Source organism: Phyllopteryx taeniolatus, unplaced genomic scaffold, assembly GCF_024500385.1.
Source record: "Phyllopteryx taeniolatus isolate TA_2022b unplaced genomic scaffold, UOR_Ptae_1.2 contig_34, whole genome shotgun sequence".
In the NCBI taxonomy this organism is placed as follows: Eukaryota; Metazoa; Chordata; class Actinopteri; order Syngnathiformes; family Syngnathidae; genus Phyllopteryx; species Phyllopteryx taeniolatus.
Genome location: NW_026903272.1, coordinates 96,979 through 114,177, shown reverse-complemented (window position 1 = coordinate 114,177; position 17,199 = coordinate 96,979). Strand labels below are relative to the sequence as shown.

At 46.4% G+C, this 17,199-nt stretch overlaps 2 protein-coding genes across 7 annotated transcripts; one reads left to right on the top strand and one right to left on the bottom strand.

The window, feature by feature from the left end:
* Positions 1–88: 88 nt before the first annotated feature.
* LOC133473671 (zinc finger protein OZF-like) lies at positions 89–6,788 on the bottom strand. Of its 4 annotated transcripts, none has more exons than XM_061765270.1 (3): positions 6,600–6,788; positions 4,420–4,576; positions 89–1,831 (listed from the first exon to the last, which is right to left on the bottom strand). In XM_061765270.1, exons 1-3 carry the CDS (start codon positions 6,627–6,629, stop codon positions 621–623), a joined length of 1,398 nt encoding a protein of 465 aa, XP_061621254.1. In that variant the 5' UTR covers positions 6,630–6,788; the 3' UTR covers positions 89–620. The 4 variants fall into 4 exon arrangements, with proteins under 4 accessions (XP_061621254.1, XP_061621258.1, XP_061621256.1 ...); XM_061765274.1 differs by having other exon boundaries at positions 6,687–6,776; XM_061765272.1 differs by lacking the exon at positions 6,600–6,788 and adding an exon at positions 6,162–6,565 and having other exon boundaries at positions 4,420–4,744.
* LOC133473664 (gastrula zinc finger protein XlCGF57.1-like) lies at positions 5,652–14,744 on the top strand. Of its 3 annotated transcripts, none has more exons than XM_061765251.1 (3): positions 5,652–5,887; positions 7,452–7,595; positions 12,072–14,740. In XM_061765251.1, the coding sequence occupies exons 2-3, from the start codon at positions 7,466–7,468 to the stop codon at positions 13,697–13,699; spliced, it is 1,758 nt and encodes a 585-aa protein (XP_061621235.1). In that variant the 5' UTR covers positions 5,652–5,887; positions 7,452–7,465; the 3' UTR covers positions 13,700–14,740. The 3 variants fall into 3 exon arrangements, with proteins under 3 accessions (XP_061621235.1, XP_061621236.1, XP_061621234.1); XM_061765252.1 differs by lacking the exon at positions 5,652–5,887 and adding an exon at positions 6,727–6,836 and having other exon boundaries at positions 12,072–14,744; XM_061765250.1 differs by lacking the exon at positions 5,652–5,887 and adding an exon at positions 6,850–7,119 and having other exon boundaries at positions 12,072–14,739.
* The last annotated feature ends 2,455 nt before the right edge of the window (positions 14,745–17,199 follow it).

Genomic DNA, 17,199 nt, shown 5'->3' with positions numbered 1-17,199 from the left:
ATGAGAGTGTCAGCATTGAAACGATACAAACACGGCGGGCGAGTGTCACATCCTTGAAAGCCTCATGCATGAACCCAAGAAACGTGGCTTGTTGTCCGAAAACTTTATTTTACAAAATGGATATGGACAACTTTACTCAATGGCAGCGTCAACCTCTGAATCTATTACAACGATCAGCCCAATATTTGAGATCTTATTGATCAGATAAGATCAAATCAGATCAGCTCAGTTGCGGTTTCGGGACATAAGCGAGAAAAACTTGATGTGGGATGATGTGGCTGTCTTCTTTTCTCAAGGAGGCATTTCACAGTTGAGTTCTTAAACAACAAGCCTTCCAACATATTTCACTCTCGCTATTTTCACACATTGTCGACAAAAAATTTCAATATGGGCAAAAATGACACCATGGAAAACATTGAAGTGCAATGAGGAAATGGCTACTGCTCATTACGTGTCAGGCTGACATGTCTAAAATGTGGGCGGGGCAAAATCTGTCTGAAAATCAAATATTTCCCTATAAAAATGATTTTGGAGGATGTTTTCATTTATGAGTCCAGGACTATGGAATAAGTGCCTATGTTCATACCATTAACTAGTCCCTTTAAAGTATATATATTTTTTTAAACATTTACATTAAATGCATCTTGATCACTGCTATTCTCACCAGCACACTTGTGTGTCTTAACCCGATCCTTATGAGAGAATCTGTGACCACAAACTGAGCAGGAAAAAGGTTTCTCTCCAGTGTGGGTTCTTGTGTGTTTTTTTAAATCGGTCTTCTGAGTGAATCTTTTACCACAAACTGTGCACGAAAAAGGTTTCTCACCAGTGTGGGTTCTTGTGTGTTTTTTTAAGTTTCCCTTTTCAGAGAATCTTTGACCACAAACTGAGCAGGAAAAAGGTTTCTCACCAGTGTGGGTTCTTGTGTGCATTTTTAAGTGGCCCTTCTGAGTGAATCTTTGACCGCAAACTGAGCAGAAAAAAGGTTTCTCTCCAGTGTGGGTTCTTGTGTGCATTTTTAAGTGTCCCTTCTGAGTGAATCTTTGACCGCAAACTGAGCAGGAAAAAGGTTTCTCTCCAGTGTGGGTTCTTGTGTGTTTTTTTAAATTTCTCTTCTGAGTGAATCTTTGACCACAAACTGAGCAGGAAAAAGGTTTCTCTCCAGTATGTGTTCTTGTGTGTAATTTTAACCTTTCCTTCACAGAGAATCTTTGACCACAAACTGAGCAGGAAAAAGGTTTCTCACCAGTGTGCGTTCTTGTGTGCATTTTTAAGTGTCCCTTCTGAGTGAATCTTTGGCCACAAACTGAGCAAGCAAAAGGTTTTTCTCCAGTGTGTGTTCTCGCATGTTGTTTCAAAATGCTCTTATTAGCAAATGTTTTCCCACACTGAGAACATTTCCATCGTTTGTTGTCAGCGTGACATGTCAGATCACCTTCAGACTGGTTATCGTCATCATAGTCAGAAGAGTGTGACGTCATGTCGTCACTATCTGATGGCGGAGCTAAGAGGCAGTCTGCTTGTGATCCTCCACAGTGGTCCCCATCAACTTCTCTTGTCATGTGTTGACTTGAGCTGCTGCTTGGAGGTTCCGCCCCTATGTTCTCCTCACTTTGACCTTCATTGTCACTCTTCAAAGGGACACCAGTCAATGGAAACTTGGTGATCTTCTCTTCCTCTTCCAAGTGGGGACACGCTTCTTCCTCCTCTTTTGTAATCAAAATGGGCTCCTCTTCCTCTTTGATGTGGTGGACCTCTTTGGCCTCCACTTCCTCTTTAATGTGAGGGGGCTCTGGCTCCTGCCGCTCAGTACGAAGATCTTCAGTGATGTCTGCAAGACGAGAAGACAAACAAAATGGTTTGGAAAATCTTTTCTCATGTTGTGACTTTAATGTTGTGTATTATGCTTTACATTTATATTTAAGGTTAATGTGAAATCCAGATGATTTTTATTTATTGGAAATCAAATTGGGCAGGTCAACAACAATAATAAAATGTAAAAAAAAAAGTGTAAAATAATAAAGTTCATAAAAACAAGTATCAATAAAGGTAATAAAGTGGATCCCTGCATACTCCCGGTTTGGCATTTGCAAATTTTTCTGTATTGGTTTTTTTGTTTTTACGTTACAGTTGGCCTCTTGTAAACATAATTTCAGCATCAGTGAAGTATATACAAAAATATAACGCTCCAAATAATTTTACAAAGCCTCACCGCATTGATACCAACATCGCAGTTTAAAACGTTTGTGAGGGATCCTGTACATGACTGCTGCACCTGTTTTTAGCTTGTTATGAACCCTTTATTCAACATGCTTTTATGGAATGTCATATTTTGTAAATATGTAACTAGATCACATTGTAGTTTGCTTTTTTTTTTTGCATTTGCTTTTATTTTGCTTTCAAACAGCCCCTCTTTGAATAGTTGCAAGTGGACATAATATTTTTACTTTTTAGTTCAGTTTTGATGTTTAATTTCGGCGGCACGGCGGCCGACAGGTTAGAGCGTCAGCCTCACAGTTCTGAGGACCGGGGTTCAATCCCCGGCCCCGCCTGTAGGAGCGGCGAGCAATCCCTTGAATTACAAGGAACAGAAAGTTGCTTAAAGAAGCAACAATCTTAGGGAGTATAAAATGTCAACCCAAACAAATCATTGTCTCCAATCATGAGATCCAATAAAAAAATTAACATGATCTGGAAAAGTTTTGTTGATGTTAGTTTTACTTGAGCGATTCCGATTCCAGTTCCTTATTTCGATCGCGATTCTTTTAGGGGGCTGGGTTAAAAAAAAATTGCATGGTTTAACTAAAGGCGAACCAAATTATGAACATCCATTTTCGTAGCAGCCCGCAGCAGAGACTAAAAGGCAATCAATGTGGAACTAACCCAATCGACTTAATATTCATTCATTAATGTTTCAGCTAAAAGTGAAATATAGCATTGTCGGTTGTCGGGGGCACCTCGGTGGGACCGGCGGACCGCCCTGGGTCCCTCGGTGTGGGACTTTGTCCCGTCCGCCGGGGTGCTCTCGGGTGGACCCCTGGGTGCGGTGCGGTGCGGCCACAGCAATTACAGGACACTTCTTGCAGTTTTTGTGCATGTAAAACGGTGTCAATTCACTTGCATGTATCCGCAAGCACACACCCCCTACGTCTCTTTCACTGGGTGTGGGGTCACACACCCCTTACTGCAACAAATAACTTATGAATATGCAAATCGTTTGTGTATCCCCTCCTGTACACTTTTACAACTGACATAATTAATGGCACCACACTTCAGTTGTACAGCCGGGTTCACGACCCTTGTCCTTCATGCTCCTTGTCCTGTTCCATCTTGTCCTGTCCTTTCCTCACTGGGTGTAGCAGTGCAGCCCCACGCAGCACTCATATTTAACGTTTCATTGTTGTAGATAATGGAATGATTGACTTCTCTCATCCTGTTTACAATTTGTGCTTTGTCTTTTGTCTTTGTTTCTCTCTCTCCCTTCTAGAAACTTCGTTCTGTTCGACTGATCGAGTCTGATTCTAACAGCCGAACAGGACAAAAAAGAAATAAATACTAGCACCGCCCCTAAAATTTTAGTTAATCATGACTTTAGAAGCCATGCAAATAAATGTACCGTATTTTCACAACCATAAGGCGCACTTAAAAGGGCGCAGTTACATTTTCTCAGAAATGGACGGGGGCGCCTTATAATGCCTTATGTCCGCACCGAGTTCCAACATCTATAAATGAGCGCTCCGCTCGACTTTTTTTTTTTTTTTTGTTTTTTTAGCATTTCCTGCTTCCACAGAGGAAAAGTGGACGTGGCTGAGGGTGCGTGAAGGAGGACGCTAAAGCCACGCCCCCAGTCGGTATATAGCGCCCAGCTGTTTTTTGTTTTTTTTTAACCGCTTGACTGACTGATGAAGAATTTCCGGGGTGTGCATTGTGCAAAACAGCATCGGTTTTCGCTAGGGACCCCCGAAAACGCCTCCTACGAAGAGACACGCTTACGAAGCACAGTGTAAACTGCAAGCTATCAGTTACGCGGAGGAACGTGGGAATCGATTTAAGCTAGCGGATGTTTTACCATGCCTGCGCCCATGTATAGTTCTACCTTTGCATGTATACAGCATCCCATTTCAAAACAATGTTTCATTTTCAGGTTCAAAGGTGCGCCCTCCCCTAAAAACAGGGCTGCTTTATGAACTCCAGCAAAGCAAACATGTCTTAAATCTTCCTCTTATTCAAATTGTGCATACTTTTGTTCATCCTGTTTGTTAACAGTTTTGTTAGATTTAAATTGCACAGCTGCCACATACCCGCACGTGGTACACGTAGGGTTTTAATAATGTTGTATTCAATTTGTCATCAAACGGGGCCTGTAAATAAAAAGAGGAATATCATTAAAGTTCGGATGCATGCAACAAGTGAGCCGACCTGCTCTGCATGGCACAGTCGGAAGCTGCAGCTTGAACGCAGCGTCCAGTCGTTGACCTTGTGGCGCCTTCTCCTCTTTCGGGCCCCAAAGTTCCTCCTCGTACTCCGCTGTCCTCCTCGCGCACATTTTCACACGGCGATCGCAACGCTTTCCGCTCTAGGTTGGAGGGAAGAGGAAAAACAAGTGGAAATCCAGACATGCATTGTTTTGCGGTTTTTGTTTTGGCCTCCAACTGGAGCCAGGCCCATCCCCGCCTGCACCCGATGCCCGCTTCAAGCTGTGCCACATGAATAGCATCCTCCTCATCCTCTAAGCACTCTCGTTCTGGAAAAGAATGGACTCAAATCATTGTCTGTTTCACTTCATTTTTCACTATTCCCAACTTCAAAGGCTAATCCCAAATGCATCCTCCAGGAAAATATGAAGTACAATATTTTTCTGTTTTTATTGGCCATATTTGAATTTGAAGTTGGTTCATTCTGTGTCGTGACATAATCCCTAGTATTGCTCCGTCGCTTAACACATTTAACATTCGTAAATGATTTAGATACTTGTCAGCGCGCATGCTAATTAATAGAAGCTGTACTAGCGGATCAGCTCGTCGCTCGTCCGCCGGGACCGCAACCAGGGCCACGACCCCGCAGCACCTCAACGCGGAAATAAAAGACCAGCGCAACAAATACGACACTGGCTGATCTGATGAGCAAAAATGTTGCTTCAACGTAAGAGTAGCGATCGAGGATGTCCACAGGTGGGTAGAGTAGCCAAATATTGTACTGTTACTTGACAATAATGTGACTCATGTAAAAAGTAGTCCTCAAAAAAAATACTTTAGAGTAAAAAGCACACAGTGACATAATGATTCAAGTACTGAGTAAATAGCACAAACAATGAAACAATTAAACAACAAAAACATTTGCAATTTTGTCTGGCACTGTCTGCCGTGCAGTAATACTACGATACATGAAAGCTATTGTTTTTGTTCGTCTAAATGTACACACGAGTAGCACGCCGTTGCCTTCGTGGTAACGACGACCGTCCCAACATGGCCGCCACTTAGGCACGCCGATCGGTCGAGCTGGCTCATCTATGCCCGGGAAGCCCGACGGAAGCGGTTGTGTGAGGTCATGTGACTTTCTTGTGTCGTTCGATTGGTGAACTAGACTTCAACGTCACGCCCAACGCGGAAGTCGTAGTCTCGCGCACAAAACAGTTGACCAATAAGCAATAATTGATCAATAAAAGTAGCGAGCGACATTGAGATTATTGTAACGGAGTCAAAGTACAGTTACTTCTTAGGTTTTTTTCCGGTCTCGTCAACTCCTGTGACTTGTCCAAAGCAGGTGCCGAGCGCACAGGCGGAACCTCAGGCCAATGCGCTCGCATACTAGTATTCACAATTTCCATGGTGGACGCGTGGACTGGATCTCGCTGCCGGCGTTCAAGGAGGACGAAACAGCCTATGACGTCAGCGGCCATTGTGGCTTAAACAGTACTTTAGTTCAAATGGGAAATATGAAGACAGCTCATTTGTGACTTCAGGAGAGAAAATGTGTCGAAACATGATAGACATTCTACAAAAGGAATCCAGATTAAGACAATGATAACGATTCGGAAAATAATCGTTACAGGATATTATTTCAGTATCTCAGTGATGGAATGTTGTTGTTTTCGTTTTGAGTATTCGATATTGTGGTGCCCACTCCTTCCTAGTCGGTGGCGGAAAAGAAGAACACTTTACCTCCAGCTTGATCTCTGCTTAGCGAAGCGTCGATCACCAACGCGTCTCTTTGTTAGCATGCTAAGCTAAGCTAAACTAAGCTAGGCTAGGCCGAGCAGCTTCAAGGTGCACGAGACGACTCCAACCGGACACGAAGATGGCACGAGTGACGTTTTTCGGCCACTAAAGTCGCGATCAGGGGCGTCAAGCGTCGACGATTCCCAACATTCGGTCGCAAATTCGGCAAGATTTGCTGAAGCGCGATCCGTCCGTCCTGCAGCATCGCGAGATGTGAAAGGAGCCCTATTACCCATGATCCTTTGGGGCGGAACTATTTCAAGCGACAGGCCACCGACTCGAGCCTGGTGAGGGCTTGTCGACTGCGGTCAAGCCAGCCCCTAATTCGGTTCACACACGAGGCAATTCAACTAGCAAGCACCTTCCAAATAAAAGCCTTACCAATAATAGGCCGACAGGGACGTCAATCATGATATGAAATAAGCTCTCAGTGATGACGCAACCAGTCCACTTCTGAGAGAAAGTTACCGACGCACGCAGCTCTTGTGGCACTCTCCGACGGTGAAGATGGAGCCGGCCGTCATCAAGGCGCCTGCAGCCTCCTCGTTGCCCTTTCTGCCGTCACGTGGCGCTGTTCTGCCCTGTCGCTTGAAATAGTTCCGCCCCAAAGGATCACGGGTAATAGGGCTCCTTTCACATCTCGCGATGCGCGGCGAGGCTCGACTGCGCTTCAGCAAATCTTGCCGAATTTGGGACCGAATGTTGCGAATCCTCGACGCTTGACGCCCCTGATCGCGACTTTCGTGGCCGAAAAACGTCACTCGTGCCATCTTCGCGTCCGGTTGGAGTCGTCTCGTGCACCTTGAAGCTCCTCGGCCTAGCCTAGCCTAGCTTAGCTTAGCATGCTAACAAAGAGACGCGTTGGTGATCGACACTTCGCTAAGCAGAAATCAAGCGGCAGGTAAAGTGGGGACCACGAGAACGAAAACAACTACAATCCATCCCTTTTGTTTGTCTGAGATACCGTAATAATATCTTGTAGCCATTGTTTTCGGAATCCTCATTATTGTTATCTGAATCGTGAATCCTTTTGCAGAATGTCTGTCCTGTTTCAGCACAAATGTTCACTTCTTGTTTCTGCAGAAACAATGCAGAATTAACACCTTCTGCTGTTTCCTCTTGTTGACTTTGGTGCCTTTTTTTTTTTTTTTTTTCCTCTTCCATTTGTTGAACCCCCAACGTCCAAATGTTAATCTTGATTTGCACTTGCTCTTCTCATTCCCTCCGACGTAGAGCGGAAAGTGAACATGTGTGCGAGACGGACGGCGGAGTACGACGAGGAACTTTGGGGCCCGAAAGAGGAGGAGGAGGAGCCAAAAGGTCAACGACCGGACGCTGGGTTCGATCTGCGGCCTCCAACTGTGCCACGCAGAGCAGGTGGGCTCACTTGTTGGATATATTCGAATTTGAATGATATTTCAGTTTTTATTTACGGGCCCCGTTTGATTTAACATAAAAACATATTTTTTGTTTTTCTCTCTCGGGCAAATTCTACATTACTCGTGCACTCGCTGTCGTCGTCTCGCCGCGCTGCACTATTTGCATATACTGGCCACTCGTGCCAGAGTAGCATCTGCTCCACTTGCACACGGACTGAGGAGTATCTGCAACATTTGCACAATCGACATTGTCCCAGACTATCGCACCACTCGTCACTTTGAACCGCATCCACTCCTTGAAGTCTCGGCGCCCGGACTATTGCAAAATTAGTCATTTTGTTTTGTCAATGTCTTTCTGTCTCGAAAGTGTTCTGTCAATCGACTGTCTGTTGTCATACTAAAGCGGCTCCAACTACCGGAGACAAATTCCTTGTGTGTTTTTTGGACATACTTGGCAAAGAAAGATGCAGTTTGAATTCGAAGCTTTCTCTTTCTGATGCAATTATTTTTTTTTTTTTTAAAAAGCACTGAAATAAGTGAAGTGCAAGTTTTTCAATTTAAATATGACTATTTGATGATAACTGTTGATAAAGAAATGATTCTGACAATGACTGAGAAATGAGTCAAGGCAACTTCTGCATTGCATCACGAGACCGACGAATTGTTGCTGCGTGTCGAAGACCGTCTCTCGTGATTGGTCCGTTTTAGTCGCATGCTGTGATTATGTAATCAGCGTTCCTCCCGGTTCCACATAGCACCTACGCCGCCGACCTCTCGGTCGATTTTGCAGCATAATTAAACGTATCATCTGGTCGTCTGGGTCCATTTTGTTTTAGCAGACTCTGTTCCAGGGTCGCCATTGTTCCTTTGTTCCTTGTTACAGAAAGTAAAGTAAAAACTGGTCCCGGAAATGCCCACAAAATGCAGAGGATACTCCACCCTGTGGTGTCCTATCCAATACCAGATCTAGCGACACCCCCAATTTGGAGGAGAACTGCAGCACATTTTCAAAATTGTGGGTTGCGCTCGAGTATAAAGGCAAACTATGCGGCAGTGACGTCAGCGTGGTCGCCGTCCGCCTTTATAGTACGTGTTTCTGCATGTTTTTACATGCCCATGGTCGTATGTAATAGTAAAAATTACCTGTCATCGAGTCCGAGTGGACCATAATGCAGCCCTATGGGGGGCACAAGCCAGTGCAAACTGTAGGCCGGTCCCAAGCCCGGATAAATGCAGAGGGTTGCGTCAGGAAGGGCGTCCGGCGTAAAACTTTGCCAAACAAATATGAGCGTTCATCCAAAGAATTCCATACCGGATCGGTCGTGGCCCGGGTTAACGACGTCCGCCACCGGCGCCGTCAACCTGCGGGGCGCCGTTGGAAATTCAGCTACTGTGGGTCGAAGAAGAAGAGGTGGAAAGCGGGTTCTTCGGCAGAAAGAGAAGAGGAAAGCACAGAGCCTAGAACTGAATGTGGGGACTTTGAATGTGGGGACAATGACAGGAAAATCTCGGGAGTTGGTTGACATGAGGATTAGGAGAAAGGTCGATATATTGTGTGTCCAGGAGACCAGGTGGAAAGGCAGTAAGGCGAGAAGTTTAGGGGCAGGGTTGAAATGATTTGACCATGGTGTAGATGGGAAGAGAAATGGAGTCGGGGTTATTTTCAAAGGGTTAGGGTTGGCTAAGAATGTCTTGGAGGTGAAAAGAGTATCAGATCGTGTGATGAGGCTGAAACTTGAAATTGAGGGCGTTGTGTGTAATGTGATTAGTGGCTATGCCCCACAGGTAGGATGTGACCTAGAGGTGAAAGAGAAATCCTGGAACTAGTTCTGAGCATCCCAGACAGAGAGAGCGAGAGAGTCGTGATTGGTGCAGATTGTAATGGACATGTTGGTGAAGGAAATAGGGGTGATGAAGAAGTGATGGGTAAGTACGGCACCCAGGAAAGGAACTTGGAGGGACAGATGGTGGTAGACTTTGCAACAAGGATGCAAATGGCTGTAGTGAACACTTTCTTCCAGAAGAGACACGAACATAGGGTGACCTACAAGAGCGGAGGTAGAAGCACGCAGGTGGATTACCCTGCTAAAGCTACTGCTCCCGCGACCTGACCTCCTGATTTTGATCGGGCTGATCGGTAACGGCCAATATTTAGCGTTTTATGCTGATCGGCTTTGTTATTCGCCGGTCCGATCAATGACGTCATTGATCCGCAAAAGACATTTGCTTTTACTTTGCAGGCGATAAAATGTTATGTAGCCTAGCCAGCAAGCGGTAGCACGAACGGTTGGACGTAAACATGCCGCCGTTCTGTCGAATCGTGCTCTAAAGTTTCGGAGTGGGTGAAGTCATGAAATTAAAAAGAACGGAATTTAATGACAGTAAGTTAGCACCCGTTATTTTTGTCGTTTAATGACCGGACTGATTAGAAAGCACGATCTGAATCCCAAAATACCCGGACTGCGAAGCATGACTTGCAAAATAGCGGGGGTTTACTGTGCTATCACTACTACTACTCTTGCTCCTACAATACCACGACTCCCTCCTCCACCACCAATATCACAACGACCACTGCGACTTCTGTATCGTTTAGCGTCACTTCCGGGTTATTGTAATTTAAAATTACAGCGTTATGAATCAAGATATTTGATCTATTTGATATGAGGGGCACCACGTCATATTTGTTTTTCAGTTTAACGAGGCGAAATGACGACACACCTTGGTAATCAGTCTCTTATTGGAAGGTGATACTTTGATAATGTCACTGATGGTGCAGTAGTGCACTCGCCTGACTTTGGTGGGGGCAGCGTGGGTTCAGTTCCCACTCAGTGACGGTGTGAATGTGAGTGCGAACGGTTGTCCGTGTCTGTATGTGCCCTGCGACTGACTGGCGACCAGTTCGGGGTGTAGTCCGGCTTTCGCCCGAAGTCAGCTGGGATAGGCTCCAGCGCGCCTGCGACCCTAGTGAGGAGAAGCGGTGTGGAAAATGAATGAATGAAGATACTTTGATACTTTTAGTTCTAGACTTTCTAGAACTAAATGCATATAGCTGAGGACTCCTGGTCTCGTTAATATAAACCCAAATATGCACTAATCCGTACTTTTAGTAGACCGCAATGTTGGACTTGTGTGTCTGGAACACGTTTGAAGTGCTCGGCCGGCCCGGTCCGCACCGCGAGCAGGTGGATTCGACAGGATGGAGGGAGGAAAAGTAGGAGGCCGACAAGTTCTCAGGCACAACGTCTCTCGGGTGATGTTCGGAGCGGACGGGTTGCGTCCGCCGCCGTTCCCTCAGACTGAGTTCGGGCCCCCAAGCAGGGTGGCTTGGAGCGCTTGCAGGAAGCTGCAGCCGGGGATCGTCCGATGTGTCCTTGGCACCTCGGGTGAGGTGGCCGTTCAGCCCCCCCTCCTTTTATACCACCTTAGCGAACACCGAGGGGCTGAACTGCCTTTTGGTGTTATTTTTTCTATTCTAGCAATACACTCACTAGTGGCGTTCATGTAAAGTTCTTAAAATATTGACTCCCAGTCGAGTCACAGACTGTCTTATGAACCCCTGTCTGTAGTGTCGTTCCGTCGCCCGTGGGTGTCGCTGTTGCCTGTTCCAACTCCCAAGTAGCAGCTCTCAGCAGGGTGGAGGCGTCGCTGCGGGTCCAATCCTTCGACTGGCGGGGAGTTAATTACCTTAGCGTTTGGGGGCGAACCCAGCATCCGTGTGTCTCCCCTTTGAAGTCCTGGGCAGACGTGATTCACTTAGCGTCGGCATGGCAAAGCAAATGTCTGTGTCTTGTTGAAGATAGTTTATTGTGTTAATCCGTTTAGAGTCTGCGTGTGACTCTGGAGTTACAGTCTACCGCGGCGGTAATGCGAGGCTGGGGTGCCGGGTGGCATCTTTTGCGTGGCGAGTCCGCTACACTTCTATCACCAAGGTTACAACTACTACTACTTCAATTGCAACTATCATGGCTACTAATACCATTGCTACGACGACTACCGCTACGACAGTAAATCGATCGAGTAATGTTACTGCACTGCGCACATTTTTTTGCACCGTCAGGTGAACAGTCCTCCGTCGGCCAGAATAGGGATACACCCCAAGACTTTTTATGTTGAGGCTGCTGCAGCAACCCACTCCAAGGCGGTGAGGCGTTGTAAAATTATTTCTGTATAGTTTTGTATTTACATCACTGCTGCTGAAATAATTTTTACAAGCGGCCACTGTTACATAAAAATCAACCTATCGAGAAAGATTTGCAAATGCCAAACCGGGAGTATGCAGGTCTCCACTGCATTACCTTTATTGATACATGTTTTTATTAACTTTTTCACATTTAATTTCACCAATTATTTCCAATCTATCAAACTCATCTGGCTTTCACATTAACCGTAAATATAAATCTAACCCATAATACACATTAAAGTCACAACATGAGAAAAGATATACCAAAGCATGTGTGTTTGTCTTGTCTTGCAGACATTACTGAAGATCTTCGTACTGAGCGGCAGGAGCCGGAGCCCCCTCACATTAAAGCGAAAGTGGAGGACGAAGAGGAGCCCATTTCAATTAAAAAAGAGGAGGAGGAAGCGCGCCCCCACATCAAACAGGAAGTGGAGGAGGACATCAAGTTTCCATCGACTGGTCTCCCTTTGAAGAGTGAAGATGGTCAAAGTGAGGAGAGCAGAGGGGCGGACGCTCAAAGCTGCAGCTCAAGTCAACACATGACAACAGAAGGTGATGGAGAAGACCACTGTGGAGGATCACAAGCAGCCCGTCTCGTAGCTCCACTATCAGGCAGGGACGAGATGACGTCAGACTCTCCTCACACTGATGATGATGGACAGTCTGAAGGTGATATGACATGTCACGCTGACAACAAACAATGGAAATGTTCTCAGTGTGGGAACGCATTTGGAAGTAAGACCATTTTGAAATGCCATGTGAGAACACACACTGGAGCAAAACCTTTTTCCTGCTCAGTTTGTGGTCAAAGATTCTCTGTGAAGGGAAAATTACAAATACACACAAGAACACACACTGGTGAGAAACCCTTTTCCTGCTCAGTTTGTGGTCAAAGATTCTCTGTGAAAGAGAGCTTAAAATTACACACAAGAACACACACAGGTGAGAAACCTTTTCCCTGTTCTGTTTGTGGTCAAAGATTCTCTGTGAAGGGAAAATTAAAAATACACACAAGAACACACACTGGTGAGAAACCTTTTTCCTGCACAGTTTGTGGCCGAAGATTCTCTGAAAAGGGAAGTCTAATAAAACACACAAGAACCCACACGAGTGAGAAACCTTTTTCCTGCTCAGTTTGTGGTCAAAGATTCTCTGTGAAGGGAAACTTAAAAAGTCACACAAGAACCCACACTGGTGAGAAACCTTTTTCCTGTTCAGTCTGTGGTCAAAGATTCTCTGAAAAGGGAAACTTAAAAAAACACACAAGAACCCACACTGGTGAGAAACCTTTTTCCTGCTCCGTTTGTGGTCAAAGATTCTCTGAAAAGGGAAGTTTAATCAAACACACAAGAACCCACACTGGTGAGAAACCTTATTCCTGCTCAGTTTGTGGTCAAAGATTCTCCGTGAAGGAACACTTAAAAATACACACAAGAACCCACACCGGTGAGAAACCTTATTCCTGCTCAGTTTGTGGTCAAAGATTCTCTGAAAAGGGAAAGTTAAAAGTACACACAAGAACCCACACTGGTGAGAAACCTTTTTCTTGCTCAGTTTGTGATCAAAGATTCTCTGAAAAGGGAAGTTTAATCAAACACACAAGAACCCACACTGGTGAGAAACCTTTTTCCTGCACAGTGTGCGGTCAAAGATTCTCTGAAAAGGGAAGTTTAATAAAACACACAAGCACTCACACTGGTGAGAAACCTTTTTCCTGCTCAGATTGTGGCCGAAGATTCACTCGGAAGGGATACTTAAAAATACACACAAGAACCCACACTGGTGAGAAACCTTTTTCCTGCTCAGTTTGTGGCCAGAGATTCTCTTATAAGTATCAGGCTAAGACACACAAGTGTGCCGGTGAGAATAGCAGCGATCAAGAAGAAGAAGAAGAAGAAGAAGAATCACCTTTATTGTCATGAACATGGATGCATGCACATGAGATTTGTTCTCTGCATTTTACCCATCACAGTGAACACACACACTTGTTAGTGTAACACACTGGCGCAGGGGGTAGCAAAGCGCCCGGGGGGGGGGGGGCAGTTCGATAGCCACGTCGTTCCGCAGGAAGTAATTATACATCAGCTCAATTATTAATTGATTGCACCAAAAATGTGCATATAGTATATGTGTGTATATATGTATGTATAGCTCACAAAGGTGTTTCTGTAGGTGGCATTGTGTGACAGACGTGGACTTTGGCTGGGTGTCATACCCAGACGAGGGTCTCGCGGCTGAACGCGTTACGTCGCTTAATGTCCTGAAACTGCAGCTGATCTGATTTGATCTCTTCTGATCCATAAAATCTCAAATATCGGGCTGATCGTTGTAATGTTTCCAGAGGTTGAAGCCGCCAAGAATAAAGGCGTCCGCATAAATTTGGGTGATTGTTGACAGTTTTGGGACATGAAGCCACGTTTCTTGGGTTCCATGCGTGAGGCTTGCAAAGGACGTGGCACTCGCCAACCGTGTTTATGATTTGAATGATGACGTTGACACTGTGGAGGATCACACGCAGACGGCCTCTTTGCTCCAGATAGTGATGACATGACGTCGCAGTCCTCCAGTGTGCTGGTGAGAATCTCAGTGGTCAAGAAGCTTGAATTGAAATTGTTTATCTTCGTTGTCTTTTGTCGTAGTACCGGTGATGCCAAGAATTTAGTGATGACCATATCAAATGAATGAATGATTGAACAACACCGTGGCATTAAAGCAAGCAGCGTTGACCTTTTGTGGTAAACTGTAAACTGTATATGTGATCCATAATAAAATACACTTCTTCAAAAAGTTGAGAGTAACTCAATTTGCTTGTATGTCAAATCCATTTCCCCCATTTCAGCGGGACGGGACGAGGACGCCCGGGTAGTTCGACAGTGGGCCCCATTTACTAGTATCAAGTTAGCCACGAAGTCATGTCTCCGGTGAAAGTTTACAAAACTATCCGTCGTAAAATGATGAGTGACGCTAACAGAATTAAATTTATTCATAATCAAAGGGATCGCAAGCTTCATTTAATCTCGGATGAAACGATTGTAAAAACTGGCTAAACCTAGGAACCGTTGGAGCTCCTTATGGTTGCTAGGGGTTGGCCAATTGACTACTGCCTCAATCTTGATTGGTTCAGGCTTGAGTTGACCTTCGGCAAGGATGTAGCCCAGGAAGCTCACAGAGGGGACGTGGAACTCACATTGTCCCAGCTTGACATATAGCTTGTTCTCCAGGAGCCTCTGCAGAACCAATCTCACGTGCTGATGGTGCTCCTCAAAAGAACATGAAAAAACAAGAATGTCATCAAGGTAGATGAAAACAAAGCGGTCGAGCACATCTCTGAAAACAGCTTTCATGAGGCGCTGAAAGATTTCAGGGGCGTTGGTGAGACCAAAGGGCGAGGGGAGTGTTGAAAGCTGTTTTCCACTCGTCACCTTCGGATGAGGTGATACGCATTTCTGAGGTCTAATTTGGTGAAAACTTGAGCATGACTTAAGGGCTCAAATAAGGGATCTACGAGAGGCAGTGGGTACTTGTCTTGAACAGTTATCTTGTTAAGGGGCGGAGTGTGGTGTCCTTCTCTACAAAGAAGAATCCCGCTCCTACGGGCAAGGAGGAGGGGCGGATGAGGCCAGAAGCCAAAGACTCTGAAATGTAGGTTTCCATGGCCTCGCTTTCAGGTCGAGACAATTGGCTGGTGGGTAAGGGGGACCCCCGGGAGGAGCTTTATTGCAGAGTCGTAAGTGCGATGGGGGGAGGGGGAGCAAGGCGTGAGCCAGTTCTTTATTGAAAACCGTGGCTAAATTGTGATACATTGAGTGCACTTTAGAGAGGTTCTGGGTTAGTGAGTGACTTCCATCCATTGTCTTCCGCTTATCCAAGGTCGGGTCGCGGGGTAGCAGCCTCAGCAGGGAAGCCCAGACTTCCCTCTCCTCAGCCACTTCCTCTAGCTCTTCCAAGGCGTTCCCAGGCAAGCCGAGAGACAGAGTCTCTCCAGCGTGTCCTGGGTTGTCCCCGGGGTTACCTCCCGGTGGGACGTGCCCGGAACACCTCACCAGGAAACATCCTAAACAGATGCCCAAGCCACCTCATCTGGCTCCTCTCAATACAGAGGAGCAGTGGCTCTACTCTGAGCCCCTCTCGGGTAACCGAGCTTGTCACCCTATCTCTTAGGGAGAGCCCAGATACCCTGCGGAGGAAACTCATTTTGACCGCTTGTATCCGGGATCTTGTTCTTTCGGTCACGACCCACAGCTCGTGACCATAGCGCCTTGTTTACCACAACGGACCGATACAAATTCCGCATCACTGCAGACGCTGCACCGATCCGCCTGTCGATCTCCCGTTCCATTCTTCCCTCACTCGTGAACAAGACCCCAAGATACTTGAACTCCTCCACTTGGGGCAGGATCTCATCCCCGACCTGGAGAGGGCACGCCACCCTTTTCCGACTGAGGACCATGGTCTCAGATTTGGAGGTTCTGATTCTCATCCCAGCCGCTTCACACTCGGCTGCGAACTGCTCCATTGAGAGTTGGAGGTCACGCCTTGGTGAAGCCAACAGAAGCACATCATCTGCAATACTGAGGCCACCAAACAGGACCCCCTCTACGCCTCGGCTGCGCCGAGAAAGTCTGTCCATAAAAGTTATGAACAGAATCGATGACAAAGGGCAGCCTTGGCGGAGTCCAACCCTCACCGGAAACGAGTCCGACTTACTGCCGGATATGCGGACCAAACTCTGACTCCGGTCGTACAGGGACCGAACAGCCCGTATCAGGGGGTTCGGTACCCCATACTCCCAAAGCACCCCCCACAGGACTCCACGAGGGACACGGTTGAGTCCACAAAACACATGTAGACTGGTTGGGCGAACTTCCATACACCCTCGAGGACCCTGCCGAGGGTCGAAAACCACACTGCTCCTCCTGAATCTGAGATTCAACTTCCTGACAGACCCTCCTCTCCAGCACCCTTGAATAGACCTAACCAGGGAGGCTGAGGAGTGTGATCCCCCTGTAGTTGGAACACACCCTCCGGTCTCCCTTCTTAAAAAGAGGGACCACCACCCCAGTGTGCCAATCCAGAGGCACTGTCCCCGATGTCCACGCGATGTTGCAGAGGTGTGTCAACCAGGAAAGCCCCAAAACATCCAGAGCCTTTAGGAACTCCGGGTGAATCCCATCCACCCCCGGTGACCTCAACCCCAGAGATAGGAGAGCCCGACTCAGATACCCCAGACTCTGTCGGTGGAATTGAGGAGATCTTCGAAGTATTTTCCCCACCGATTCAGTGGAGGTCAGCAGCACCCCATCCCCACTATACACAGTGTTGATGGTGCACTGCTTCCCCCTCCTGAGATGCCGGATGGTCGACCAGAATTTCCTCGAAGCCGTCCGGAAGTCTTTCTCCATGGCCTCACCGTACTCCTCCC

Bases quoted from the DNA above. Each gene is read 5' to 3' on its own strand.
- LOC133473671 (XM_061765270.1), bottom strand. From the start codon at position 6,629: ATGATTGACGTCCCTGTCGGCCTATTATTG. The intron at 4,577-6,599 runs GTAAGGCTTTTA...CCTCCAACCTAG, and splicing joins TCCCTGTCGGCCTATTATTG to AGCGGAAAGCGTTGCGATCG. The intron at 1,832-4,419 runs GTCGGCTCACTT...CTCGTCTTGCAG, and splicing joins GACTGTGCCATGCAGAGCAG to ACATCACTGAAGATCTTCGT.
- LOC133473664 (XM_061765252.1), top strand. From the start codon at position 7,466: ATGTGTGCGAGACGGACGGCGGAGTACGACGAGGAACTTTGGGGCCCG. The intron at 7,596-12,071 runs GTGGGCTCACTT...CTTGTCTTGCAG, and splicing joins AACTGTGCCACGCAGAGCAG to ACATTACTGAAGATCTTCGT.